At 41.7% G+C, this 14,585-nt stretch overlaps 1 protein-coding gene across 6 annotated transcripts in view; it reads left to right on the top strand.

Annotated features, from left to right (window-relative positions):
* RAI14 (retinoic acid induced 14) overlaps positions 1-14,585 on the top strand; it is a 143,316-nt gene that overhangs the window by 97,980 nt on the left and 30,751 nt on the right. For all 6 annotated transcript variants that reach the window (XM_049648211.1, XM_049648212.1, XM_049648208.1 and 3 more), the window contains one exon: positions 9,427-9,515. In XM_049648211.1, coding sequence (XP_049504168.1) covers positions 9,427-9,515 — 89 coding nt within the window. The remainder of the gene's footprint in view (positions 1-9,426; positions 9,516-14,585) is intronic.

Genomic DNA, 14,585 nt, shown 5'->3' with positions numbered 1-14,585 from the left:
ACAGCAACACTCAAATCCCCTTCGGGTTAAGAGCCCTGAGAAATATTCCAGCCTTTCCTAGCCACTGGAGAGTACCAGCAACCCTAGTCTGCCCCAGTGAGAAACCTGTATTTGTGTTTTTGGCCAAATACTTCCATTTTTTAGTTTAAGCACTATTTTTTAAAGAGCAGCACAGCCAGTAAGTTATATAGTGCTTCACAGTTTGCAAGTGATTTAACAAAATAGTGGAATTTCTCAGCATGGTGATGAAGGGCCAGTTCTGAGGCAGAGTGCCCTGGTTAGAATCCACCCTCCCCGCCTTGTTCGTCCTGGGAATTTGGCCAAGTTACTAAACTTCTCTGTGCCTTAGTTTCCTTCCTTTTCTGGAAAATGGGGATGATAATAGTTACACTCCCACAGGCTGGTTGGGGGATGTAATGAGTAAAAACCATAATGCATTGTGGAAGGCAGGGGTGCCCGAGGGAGAGAGAAAGACACATTGGGAGCCACAAAACTCTTAAGCACAGAAACCTTGGGAACTTTCCAAGTGACAAAAGCAGAGAAATTCCTAATATCAATAAGCAGCAAAGGGATCAAAGTAGTATTATGTAAATCTTCAGGCTGTTCTGTTTGTGCCTTTCAGTTATTTCTCTGCGGACGGGCCCAGCTGAGTTTTATAAGCAGAGTTAAACATTTCCTATTATGATGAAACTTAAAACAGCATCGATTCCTTTTTTGTGGAACATATCCACGAGATTGTTTTTAAGGCTCAGGGAAATCATGTCTTCAAAAGAACTTTGAAACAATGGGCACCTTGGTAAAAATGATGGTGTGAGCTTTGCAACTTGTCCTCCACTTAGAGCAGCGCATCTCCAGTTGGAATGTGCACGTGGCTCAGCTGGAAACTTGTAAAACAGCCTCGGGTTCTGTGGACGTGGGATGGGAACTGGGAGCCTGCGTTTCTAATGAGCTCCTGGGCCGCCAAGTACTCTGAGTCACCAAGACGTAGGCTCTCGAAGAGCGGTCACTTCGGCTACACTGGGATCCAGAGAGCCACCCTGCTGTATCCCTGGGCAGTGACGCCTGTCCCTGTCACTGGACCAGGGATCAGAGGAGTGGGTAAAAGATTTTCATACCCTTCCCTCCACTGAATTCTTGACCCATCTGAAGAGAGAATCAAGTCAACAAAATCTCTCAGAAGATTCACTGCCGTATAGACTCTTGAATGCCCTCTCTTATCTTTAAAAGGAAAGGCTACACTTTTTAATGAGTAAAAGTCCACACAAAGACAAAGCCAGCAGATACTCCGAATTTGTTTTGCATTCACTCTTTTATATTCCTCCAAGGGGAAGTTTCAGCCGATAACTAACTGAAATAACTACTTCAAAGGGTTCATTAAGAAAGACTTAAATGTTTCTTCTCTGGAAAATTTAGGTTGCAGTTAAATTCTCATCTCTTAAAGTAAAATTTGCCAAACAGTAACAAGTCTCGGCTAGAACGTAGAACAACTGGAGCCCTTGTGTGTTGTTGCTGGGATTTTGAAATGGTGCCGCGGCTTCAGAAAATAGCTTAGCAGCTCCCCGGAGAGTTCAGCAGGGTTACCACTGGCCCAGCAATTCCACTCCTAGGTATATACCCACTAGGATTAAAAACTGGTATCCATACAAACACTTGTTAGGTGAATGTTCTAGTAGCATGGTTCATAGTAATCAAAAAGTAGAAACAACCCAAATGTCCATAACCAACAAATAGATAAAGAAAATGTGATATATACATACAATGGAATTTTAAGTTTATTTATTTATTTAGAGAGAGAGTGCTCACTTCAGGAAAGCAGAGAGAGAGAGACAGAGACAGAGACAGAGACAGAAAATCCCATGCTGGCTCTGCACTGACAGCCCCAACGTGGGGCTCGAACTCATGAACCATGAGATCATGACCTGAGTCGAAATCAAGAGTCAGACACTTAACCAGCTGAGCCACCCAGGTGCCTTAAGGAAGGAAAGAAGTACCAATAGATGCTACAATACAGATGGACCTTGAAAACATGCCAAATGAAAGAAGCCAGGCACAAAAGACCACATATTACATGATTCTGTCTTTGTGAAACATCTAGAATAGGCAAATCCATAGAGCCATAAAGTAGAGTAGTGATTGCCAAGGGCTGGGGGTACATGGGAATAGGAAGTGACTGCTGACTGACATGTAAATTTTTTAGGGCAGTGAAAATGCTCTGGAATTAGATAATGATGTTGGTTGCACAACTCTTTCAATATACTGAAAACAACTGAATTGTACATTCTAAAATGGTGAATTTTTTGGTCTGTGAATTCTGTCTCAATAAAAAGGTTAAAATCTGCTCATGTTGTTTTCTCAGTGTTTGTTTTAATAGAATTTTAGCATTATACATTTGGTTTTAATGGTTCATCAGAGTTTCTCAACTATTGACATTTTGACATATTGACATTATTGACATTTTGGACTAGATAATTATTGGGGGAGGGAGGGGGCTGTCCTGTGCATTGTAGGATTTTAACAGCGTCTCTGGCCTTTCTGCATTAGATGCCAGTAGAATCTTCCCACCGCCCACCCCCACCCCCACCCCGTGAATAATTAAAAATATCTCCAGACGTTGCCAAATGTGCCCTGGGTGGGACAAAATCTCCCCCAGTTAAGAGCCACTGGTTTATCTTTAGACTTCCCACTAAAAGCCGAGATCCATGAGGGCTTTGTTTTATTTACCACGTGTTTCTCAGTGCTTAGAATAGTGGCTGGCATGTAAATACCCTGGTATCGTAATACAAATGTATGAATGATTTGGTATATTTAGCTCTAGCAGAAATATGAAAACTATCCCATACTTGGGTTAGCTCCAGTGCCCTAGAATTAACATTGTCAAGACTACGTTTTGGGGTGAGGGGTGGCGTTAATCAACCTATACGACTTTGCCTACCCCCTCTCACCCACACCTGCAGACTCCCTTTAGAGGTGTTTTCTCATACCAGCCATCCAGCACACAGGCTATCGGAGGCCACCACCCATGCTCTTCATTACTTGTGTGCTGGCCTGGGGCACCATCTGCGCTCTAAGCCTGCAGTAACCCCTGGGGGCCCACCTGCAATCCGGACGGGGTGGTCCCCAACCCACCAGTCACCTGGCCTGCCACCACCGAGGATGGCTACACCTATCAGTCACTGCATAAGAAAAGAAACCTACTCACTGTCATTTACAAATCCAGATTCTGCCAATGACTAATCATGTTTTTCCACCTGACCGAACCCAACTTTTCACTGGAGTCTCTTATTAAAAGTTGGCTGTGCTTCTTGTTCACATTCAGAGACTAAATGCTAATGATTCACTGCTGCCAAATCCTGCTTTGAGGATTATCACTTCCGTCAAAGGTGCCAGAATGTTAGCAGCTCAAGTGCGAGCTTCGGACAAAGCTGGTCTTGGATGGCTTTTTTGTCGTCTGTGGCTGCCTACAACTTTGTTCCCTAGAGTTTCCATTCAGGAGAGATGCACATAGGTTTTATTCTTTCCCTTTCCTTTTTTCATTTCTTAAGCACTGGTGGTTCTAATTTAACCTCTATTAGCCTGTCTTTTCTGAACGTTGAAACAAATCCTTTTATTAAGCAACATGACCTGGACTCTCTGACTTGCCTTGTGTTGGTGAGGCTGTAACAGTTGGTGGTTTTTTTCTTTTTTGGTGATGGTGGTGGGGGGGAGGGCAGTATTTACTATGTGCCTCACATTTTGCTAAGTGCTTTTATGTAGAAGTCGTTTACTCTTCAAAGCCCCTTTTACAGATGTGGAAACCGAGATACCAAGACCTTGCCTGAGATCACACGCCAATAAGTGGTAAAGCACAGATTGAAACCCAGTTAGTCTGAGTCCTTAAATAATTACATGCCTTACCTCCCCAATATTACATTTCCTGTTAAACTTTCTCATCTGATTACATCTATACATGTCCTTCCTCCAAGTTTTAATAAAGCTGTAATGTTAGAAGTTTTAATTTTTCAAAATCATGGCTTTGAGGAATAAGGGCCAGATTTTCTGAGGCTAAAACTAAAATGATGGGTTGTCCAAGTTAAATACACCACCAGCACAGCAACACCGATGCAATTTTCCCATCTTGCCCTTCTGTACAATGGCATTTACTCTACTCCTGATTAAGAGGTTTTTTTCTAGGCACAGGGAGGGGGCAGTGAGAGAAAGAAGATGCACTTTATCTTCCAGCAGCTTTCTCTCTCAGGACGATTAGCAAAATGACACGTCTCTTGTTGGTTGTTGTTCAAGTGTAAGGTAACCAGACCTTAGTGCTACCATTTATGTTAAGGAGATGGGTTGTTGGGGAGTTGCTGACAGTCATGTCATTGTCTGGTTTGTGCCTTATTTCTTCTGCATTTGTACAGCTTGCATAAAAACAAGACAAAGCTAGGGGTATCTGATAGCATGCAACTCTTGATCTTGAAGGTGTGAGTGCAAGCCCCATGTTGGGTGTAGAGATTACTTAAAAATAAATAAATAGAAGTTAAAAATTAAAAAAAAAAGAAAGCTAAATCAGTACACTGACCATTTTGGTTTTCTTTTATGTGGTTTGGTTTAGCATACTCGGGTTATAGATCCTTTGTCCCAAGTTAGGTAGTAAAGTGATTTTCGGACTAAAATTCTATGGCAATGACACATTAATAGATAAAAAATAGGTTATTTTAAGGAGTTAATCAAAGTGGTCAGTAGATAACAAAATACATGTCTTGATGGTTATTTTATATTTTCTCTTTCTAAATCCAAACCACAGACTTTTTTTTATAGTGCGTTAAAGAGTGGTATATATAGTTAGTAGATATTGATTGTATAGAGTACCGTACAATATACTATATATACAGAGAGAGTGTAGAATATAGCATGTGCTATTGAAGATTTTACTAGACCTTCTTTTACTTCCAGTTCACTACCAAGAACCTTGTTATTCCACAGGATGTGCACATAGAAACTTTGGAAGGCTTTCCCAATTTGAGAACACAGTTGTAGCAGGTACAACTGTATGTGCTCACATATGTTATGGATAGGGTATTGGTTATTCTTTCAAGACCAAATCCAGTTTAAAATCTGAATTTTAGCATTTCTTTATTGCATTGTGACTTATTCTAGACTGCGTGTGGCTCACATTTAAGTCCGTTGTTTTTCTGATCCTTTGAGAGGTGTATTCTTGTACCTTTTAAACTAATTCCTACTCTGGCCTAACATTATATCAGAAGCCCCATATCATATTCTGTGTAAGTTAAGTGATTTGGCACATTCTCCTGTCAAAGCATTTTAGCCCAAATGCCCCAAACTCTTAAGTAAAGCTACTCAATTACATGTGAGGTGAAACATTTTTTTTAAAGCCTGAATTTGCCTGTATAAATATTTAATCAAATAATATCCAGAGGAACCTGACAGTTCGTCCTGTGGATGATCACACACAGAATACCCAACATGCAAGGTCCCAGTAGGAAACAGCACCCTCTGACAGGATAATTAATTACCCTCTAAGAAAGGAACTATTTACAAAATCGTGGTCAGATTTAAACCAGCAGGGTTGGGAAAGCAGCCCTGGGCCAATAGCAGTGGGATCTATTTCAACGTCCTTGTGCTCCCTGCCCCCCAACCTGCAAGGGCCTGGAGAGAGAGCAGTTACCAAAACCCAGACAGAGCTGCGACTGTAGCTTTAGGAGAACCGGCCCCCAGAGCTGTGAACTTCATGGAGGAAGTAGAGGAGAGCCATGACTGCCAGTGTGTGGCCTGGCAGGGGGAGAGTAGAGGGGATAATGCCCCGAACTCTTTCTTCTCCTCTTCCTGTCTCTTGTAGTGCCTCCCATTCATTGAACCCAACTAGAAGCCAACGGACGAGGCAGCCCATTGGATGCAGTCCATAAGAGATCTGCTTTCTGGGCCACTGACCCAGGGGATAAAGGTGGAGGGCAAATCTGGAGGGGCAAACAGATGATGCACAGCATTAGTAATTATTCCCTGCGAGCAAACTTACGTGTCATGTTTCTTGGCTTTGCTCTCGTTTCCTGGAAGTGCCTACTCAGAATAATGATACATAGTGGAGCTCCTTGTCTGTCTGGAAAAATGAATTAGAAACTTCGGGCTAAAATGGTCAACTCTTCCTTTTTCTACTTTTCATGCTTTTATCCCCTTTCTTTGAGAAACATCTTGAAATCATGATATATTTAATTGAATCACATCAATTAAGAAAGATTTTACTAGCTCAAAACATGAGATTATGCAGTGTAAAATTAGAAGCATGAATATCTTATATAAGCAGCTATCTATATAAGCAGCCATTTCTAGTTATTTGTACTTTGCTGATTTTATTTATAAGAGTGGTGAGTGCTTAACGTTTACGTGAAATATATGAGGATAAAATTATGAATTGTGAAAAGACTCTTATTATTCTGTTTTCTCCGTAGGACACAATATTCTACAGGAGAATTAGTTGGAGAGTTCCTAGAATAGAAGGGAGAAAAATCACCCCCTGATCTAAACTGTAATGAGAGAGACAGGGTGAAACAAAAGCCTCATACACACACACACACACACACACACACACACACACACACACACACACAATTTATTAAAGCATATGCAGTGACACCATCATTAACTGGATCCCTCAATGAAATGTGTTACAGCCATCAATCATGTGTTGATTTGGGTTGATATAAGGGCTTTTGTTTTAAAAAACAGAAATGTCCAAAAAAGTTTCTATCCTAGGATTGCATTTTGAACCCACCTGCCTAACACGTCACTTCTCCTGCCTTGTTACAATTATTAACCTTCCAAATAATGATCCTAAAACCCTACAGCTCCCAAGTCATCCAGAGAATAGCATGTTGCATTCATTAGATTCCACCTATCAATGTACAGTAGTAGCTTGCAGTAATGCATCCTTGTCACATGTGTCTGCAATTTCAACCCCTGATAACTATGGTGTGCAATCCAGAGAAACTCCGAGAAGCCTCAGAGTAGAAAAAATATAAAAAACGTGGTGGGAGGTGGGAGGTTATAACTAGAAGGGACACATGGAGAGCTTTCTGGGGTACCAACAGGAGATGCGAGGAGAGCTTATGGGTCTCTGGCCAGGTTCTGTTTCCTTGTATGAAAATAAAATGGGCATGTTCCATTTATAAAAATTTAACAGCCCATACAATTGTGAAGTTTTCTTTTCATACGTTATACTTCAATCAAAAGCTATATAATCTACACATGTGTATGTTTGTGTGTGTGTGTGTGTGTGTGTGTGTGTGTGCGTGCGTGCATGCATTAATTACTTATCCCTGTACTTTTATCTTAAACATAGGATATGGCTGTCTTCTTGTCCAGATAGTTTTGATTTAGTTCTTCCCTGGTCATAGTTGATGGCAGAGTAGACATCTTAGAAGCAGACACACAAACATTAAGAAAAGATAATATTAATGAATATTAAGTCTTAATAATCTGGGGCATTTAGATTAATAGCTCGAAAGCAGAGATCGATAATTGAGGCTCTTAGTGGTGACTTCATGTCTTCAAGGGCAATTAAATTATGTGACATACACTGTTCCTAATGCTGAAAAAGTTTTAGAGACATTCCAACAAGATCAGTTAAAATAAACCATTCACAGCTTAAATGTGAAGTTTACATAATGTAAATTCAGTTTGCCCAACAATGCTGAAAGCAGAGCTACGGTACTGCCTTTTAGGGAGGTTCTTTCGGTCCTTGTTGAGTTGTATTTAATCAGGAATTCCATTTAAACAAGTTACCACATTCCCAAGTCACTCCACATGATCCAGGTTTGACTGTAATGTGAAAACACCTACAAAGTAGATTTGGCTGTAAGGAAACATTACACGTAAATTGCTGCACAGGGGCAGAAGTAGTTGGTGTGATTAGAGCCAATTAAGCTAAAATAATAGAATGTTGTCAGAGGTGGAGGAACCATCAGATATCATCTGACTCAATCCTCGTAATTTACAGTGAAGGAAATGTAGGTTCAGAGAGGTTAAATTGACTTACTAAAGGTACACGGGTAAAGTATGGCTGATTTGCAATCAAAACTGAAGTGTCCACATTTGCTGATCTGTCCACATTCACTGAGCCTCATCCTTCAGAGAAGAGGCGTGTGGTCAAGATGACTTGGGTTTTAATTGTGTAGCTCTTGGATTTGCTATTTGGGTGTGACCCTGGGCCCCAGTTATAGGTTCTTTCCTGTGAAAAAATACAACCTGGTTGTTCACTGACAGGTAAGATGCTGCATGGCAAGTAAGCTGAGAAAGTAACTCCCCAAAACAGAACTGGGGCAGGAGAAGAAATGGAAGGCTCATTAACCTCTCTCCATAGGAGGGAGCCCTTCCCAAGGTTCTTGGCCTTCTCACCCTCAGGGCCTGAATGCCCAGTGGAATTATGCTTTGCTTCTGCCTGTAGAAGTGCCCTTCACCCTTGGGATCTGCAAAGGGTGATTGGTATGGCATTTGGATGTTATCCCTTCATTTAATGGCAAGTCTATACATGCCGAGCATGGTTGTTACGCCCAAGTGTCATTGAATACTGGAGCCTAATTGTGGGCTTTCTTTCATGTTGTTTGCACCTGCCTGGGCATAGACACCTGCCATATAATGGAGATAGTGATAGGACTCATCTTAAAGGCTGTTATAAGATTGAAAAGAGACGATGTATGCAAGTGGGTAGTAAGATGGTTGGCACACATTAGCCACTAACAAAAGTTGTGTCCAACTGCTGTTATTCAGCTACAGCACAACAATGGATTTGACATTAATCTTGTCCAAGAACTTTGGCCATCGTTTGACTCAGACAAGTTTCTCTTTATATAGAGTATTACTTGAAAATAATGGCTTTGCTGAAAGCACTAGACAACAGAAAAAAAGTTGAAAAATTACTATTTAGGAATTGAATCTAGTTTGAGCTCTCTTGTTTCTTAAAGAGACAAATAAATAATGTAGTTGAATCTTTTTTAATTATTATTTTAGAGACAGCACAAAGGGGGAGAGAGAGACAGACCCTCAAGCAGGCTCCATGCTCATCATGGAGCCCAATGCAAAGGCTTAGTCCCATGACCCAGGGACCATGACCAGAGCCAAGACCAAGAATCGGACTCTCAACCAACTGAGCCACCCAGGCACCCCATAAAGACCCCAAGCCTGGTCTTTAGGTTGGAAAACCTAAGATCTAGGTCCTGCTCTATTACTTAATAAAAAGTGTCAATGAGCGAATTATCAGACCACTTTGAGCCTCAGTTTCTTCATCTTTAAAATGAGATTGATAATAATATCTACTCCCTAGGTGGTTGTGGAGCTCAGGTGAGAGAAAATGTACATGAGGAGGCAAAACAAAACATTGTTGGAGATGAACTCCAAAGAGTGGAAATCTTAAGGCAATTGTGTTTACCTCTTTTCCAGCTTTCATCTTGCTGCTACAAAAGGGCATGTGGAATGCCTCAGGGTCATGGTTACACATGGCGTGGATGTGACTGCCCAAGATACTGCCGGTACGTGGTCTTTATCTCTTAAGTGAACAGGCCAGCACAATAGTAGGTATCACAAAGATGAGACATATTCATTGTGGGGAATTTCCGATCTACAGACACGCCAAAAGAAGAACATAGAATCACCTCTAATGACTAGGTTCTGACATGGTTTCATCATTTGTGCCAAGTATTTTCCTCTTATATGTGCTCAACTAGAAACTGTATGCTTCTTATCCTCCATTTTAAAATATTATTTTTAAGGTTACATGTATGGATCAAGCAGTATTTTTGTTTTTATGCATCATAGCATGAGATGATAAATGCAGTGAATTGTGGTGTTGTTTTTTTTTAATGTTTATTTTAGAGAGAGCACACATGTGACTTGGGAGAGGAGCAGAGACAGAGAGGGAGAGAGAGAATCCCAAGCAGGCTCTGCACTAATAGCTAATAGCGCAGAGCCTGATGCGGGGCTCATCCTGACAAACTCGTGAGATCACGACCCAAGCCAAAATCAAGAGTCAGATGCTTAACCGACTGATCCACCCAGACGCCCCAATGCAATGAGTTGTTCAGGAGCTCATTTTGTTAGCTAACTGAGATGTGCTGTGTGAGAGAAGCTGTGATCCTCATCTGGACCAGCTGCCCGTGGTTCTCACCCCTTACTGTGCTTTAGTGCATCTGAGTCACTTAGGAACTGGGGAAAGGTAAGGCTGGGAGAGAAAAAAGAAGAAAGAAAAGAATAAAGAGCGCGCACACACACACACACACACACACACACACACACACCCCACACCCCACACACATATATACCCATGCTCTATCCTCTGAGATTCAGATTCCATTGTCTGAAGGTTGCCAGCGACCAGTATTTTTATTAAGTAATTCTAATGTGAAGCCAATGTTGATAAATGATGAACAAAGCAAATGGAGAGAAAGTGTAGTCCTATCTTTTGTGAACATTGTTCTACAGGAAGGAGCCCACAGGATCTCCAGCCCAGGGTTCTGCCCCTGCTGGTCATACCAAAGGATCAAAGCAACTACTGATGGCTTTTCATTTCTCTGTTGTACTTAAAAATCTATGCCTTCTAACAGGGTTTTGTTAGTTTTTACTGGAATATGAAATCAGTCTATTTTCATAGTCTTTATCTAGACCACGCATTAATTCATAATGGATCCCTTTTATTCCTCCCAGTACCCTGGCGACCTGAGAGTAGTCTTCTTGGAGGGGGGAGGTCAGTCAGGTATTGTGAGAGTGCTCTTATTACTCAAAATATGGTTGGAACACTTTGTTTCAGAATTACTTTCAAAAAATCTATGGCATTATTATTACTATTATTTTTTTTTAATCTCAGGGGAATTTTATCCTTTGACAATAGATTTGTTTTTTTTAGGACAGGCCAAAAGCCACTTGAAGTCAAGTCAGGTAAATGAGGTATCAAACTGGTGAGACCATTTTTGTCAAAAATAGGGAGTGATTGGGGCGCCTGGGTGGCGCAGTCGGTTAAGCGTCCGACTTCAGCCAGGTCACGATCTCGCAGTCCGTGAGTTCGAGCCCCGCGTCAGGCTCTGGGCTGATGGCTCGGAGCCTGGAGCCTGTTTCCGATTCTGTGTCTCCCTCTCTCTCTGCCCCTCCCCCATTCATGCTCTGTCTCTCTCTGTCCCAAAAAAAAAAAAAAAAAAAAAAATAGGGAGTGATTAAAGTAACGGAATGATTTTCCTGAGCAGTACCACAGAAAGTTCCAAAAAAAATACTTTGAGAAATGGCAATACCAGTGGAAAAATGGTTTCCTTAAGTGACTATCTTAAAGGAAATACTAATTTATGTTGCACTAGTTAAAGTGATCTTTAATCCCAAAACCTATTTTGTTTGTTTATTGTTTTTTTTTAATTTTAAAAAATATTTATATTTGAGAGAGACAGCACGAGTCGGGGAGGGGTAGAGAGAGACAGAGACAGAATCTGAAGCAGGCTCCAGGCTCTGAGCTGTCACCTCAGAGCCCGATGCATGGCTCAAACTGACAAACCGTTAGATCGTGACCTGAGCTGAAGTCAGATGCTTAACTGACTGAGCCACCCAGGCGCCCCTGTTTGTTTATTGTTATTACCTTAAAAGTCATGCCACACACACACACACAAGGGCAGTACGATTAGGTCAAGTACCCTTGATGAGAAATATGTTTTCTTCAGTAGATGGGGTTTCCTCTCTAAGAAAATCCTAATCTAAAGGAATTAGCTTAAAGTAAATAAATTGGAACTATAATACAGATTCGTTTCATTATATTTGATGTTAAGAAATAGATCAGCCAGGAGTGTCATTATTTCTAGTGTAACCAAATGTCTCTTCCCCTCTATGTTTTTGTTATAGGGAAAAATATGTTTCTCTAATGCTCGTTGTAAAAAATTAGGGAAATACAGAAAACTACAAAGAAGTTAACCGGTGCCTCTACTCCTAACAAGAGAAGTTTTACTCTTTTGCTATATTTCCTTCCAAATTTTTCCTGGCACATTTTTACATAGTTGAGATCACATTATATAATAAACTCTACATGCTTGTCTTTTTTTTTTTTTTTTTTGGGCTCCAGGCTCTGAGCTAATTGCACAGAGCCTGGTTCCCTAACACTTAAAGCTCTTAAGATTTTTGTGCCATATAACACATTGGGTAGAGTCTGTGTTTCCTACCAGAGCCCTAACTCCTAACACCAGAGCCTGGTAAAGTGTCGGGCCTTGAGGCCCGGACACCCCGGTGTGGTGCCAACTTGCTAGCCGACTGAGACGAGGAGGGGACACTGCAAATTACTCCAGCCTGCTTCTCTGCACCTGGCAGTGGGAACTGCGACAGTCCATCCTTTTTTTTTTTTTAATGTTTATTTTTGAGAGAGAGAGAGAGAGAGAGAGAGACAGACAGACAGACAAGGAGTGTGAGCAGGGAGGGGCAGAGAGAGAGGGAGACACAGAATCCGAAACGGGCTCCAGGCTCTGAGCTGTCAGCACAGAGCCCGACGCGGGGGTCGAACCCACGAGCTGTGAGATCATGACCTGAGCCGCAGTCGGACACCCAACCGACTAAGCCACCCAGGCGCCCCCATCTGTTTTTTTTAATGTTTATTTACTTTTGAGAGGGAGAGTGTAGCGGGGGAAGGGCAGAGAGAGGGGGACAAAGGATCTGAAGTGGGCTCCACGCTCAGCAGAGAGCCGATGTGGGGTTTGAACTCCTGAACCGCAAGATCATGACCTGAACTGAAGTCGGCCACTCACCTGACTGAACCACCCAGGCACCCCTCCATTTAAAATGTATATATGTATGTATATATATAAATTGGTGGATTCCACGGCACTTATGGGCCCAGAACATTGTCCAAATGTACGATGAGTTGAAAATGTCTCAGAGCCACCAGTCACTTCCCTCCCCGCTAACATTTTCAGCAATGAGGGTACACTGTGGTCTCTGGACTGGTTGTTTTCCTTTTGTCTGAATGAGGCGCCAACTTCTCATGATTTCTTTTTTTTTTAATTTTTTTTTTAATGTTTATTTATTTTTGAGACAGAGAGAGACAGAGCATGAACGGGGGAGGGTCAGAGAGAGGGAGACACAGAATCTGAAACAGGCTCCAGGCTCTGAGCTGTCAGCACAGAGCCTGACGTGGGGCTTGAACTCACAGACCGTGAGATCATGACCTGAGCCGAAGTCGGCCGCTTAACCGACTGAGCCACCCAGGCACCCCTCATGATTTCTTAAAAGCGTGCAAAGAGAATGTAGGAACGAAGGAAGAGGCTTCAAGGAAAATGTGCATGGAAATGTTGATTGTGTTATCTAGACCAGTGCTTCTCAGACTCTTTCCCATCATAACAAACAAGGTAAATATGATGGCTTTTACTGCCGATGTTTCTGTCCTTGTTTGCTACATCACCTACCCCTTTCTTCTTCTCTCAAGAAAGCAGAGCAGAATCCATCAGTCACCATGCCTCACCTTAATGTGATCATCATTAGTCCAAAACATTTTTTATGGTGGTTAAGGGATGAATTAAATGGCTCAGCTCTTAGAGGTGTTGTCTTTTCAATAAACCTACTTAAATATTGACACGCTGTTACTGAGGAACGGTCCTCTTCAAAAATCACTGACAACTGGTACAAAAATCTGTGACCATAAATCATACTACCCTGTAGAATTTTCAGAAAAACAAAAACAAAGCCTGCTTTCAAAATATACACTGACCCTTTTTATTAGTTGTATCCACCAAGCATATAGGATGGTCAAATCGGTATAATTTCCCACTTTTTAAACGGGGGACTAGATTTAAGTTATAAAAGCAGAGCATTTTTAGCATCTATTTTTTAACAACTATCTTTCCCTATGAAATATTTGGAAGTCTGACCAGAGAATTTTTATGGCTGCTTTACAAGCAACTTATGAGCAAAGCACTGTCAGAGGATAGGGCCTTGGTATAGTTTCAGTACGACAACAATCACATCATTTTCGATGGTCTTTGAGGCTTCCACAAGATGGTCAGTGTGGGCATCTCCACACCCAGGGCACAGTGAGAGCTCGCTGCGTTTGGCTCCTCGATTATCATGATTATTGCTACTTTACCCACATCACCTTATCAACTTTATTATCTTTTACACATGAGGCTTTTGAAAAGGTTTCACATCTTTATTTATTGTTTTTTAATTTTTCTTAATGTTTACTTTTGAGAGAGAGAATATGAGCGGGGGAGGGGCAGAGGGAGGGAGGCACAGAAACTGAAGCAGGCTCCAGGCTCTGAGCTGTCAGCACAGAGCCCAGTGCGGGGCTTGAACCCACGAACTGTGAGATCATGACCTGAGCTGAAGTCCAGGGCTTAACCGACTGAGCCACCCAGACACCCCTATTATTATTAGTATTATTATTATTATTATTTTATTTATTTATTTTTTACAATCACCAAGCCAACAGCTCTCGTTGTACAAATCCGAAGAAGAAAGCCCAAAGACTGGTAGAAGCTCATAACAGGTTTTTGGTTTTGGGGGTTTCCCCCTTCCTTAATCGCCTGTTTGCCAGGCAATACCAGTATATAGTGGTCACATGGGAAAGTTGGCTTCTAAGCTCGCTG

The sequence above is a fragment of the Panthera uncia genome (assembly GCF_023721935.1).
Source record: "Panthera uncia isolate 11264 chromosome A1 unlocalized genomic scaffold, Puncia_PCG_1.0 HiC_scaffold_17, whole genome shotgun sequence".
NCBI lineage: Eukaryota > Metazoa > Chordata > Mammalia > Carnivora > Felidae > Panthera > Panthera uncia.
Note: the sequence above shows the minus strand (reverse complement) of the source record. Positions and strands in the feature narration are given on the sequence as shown.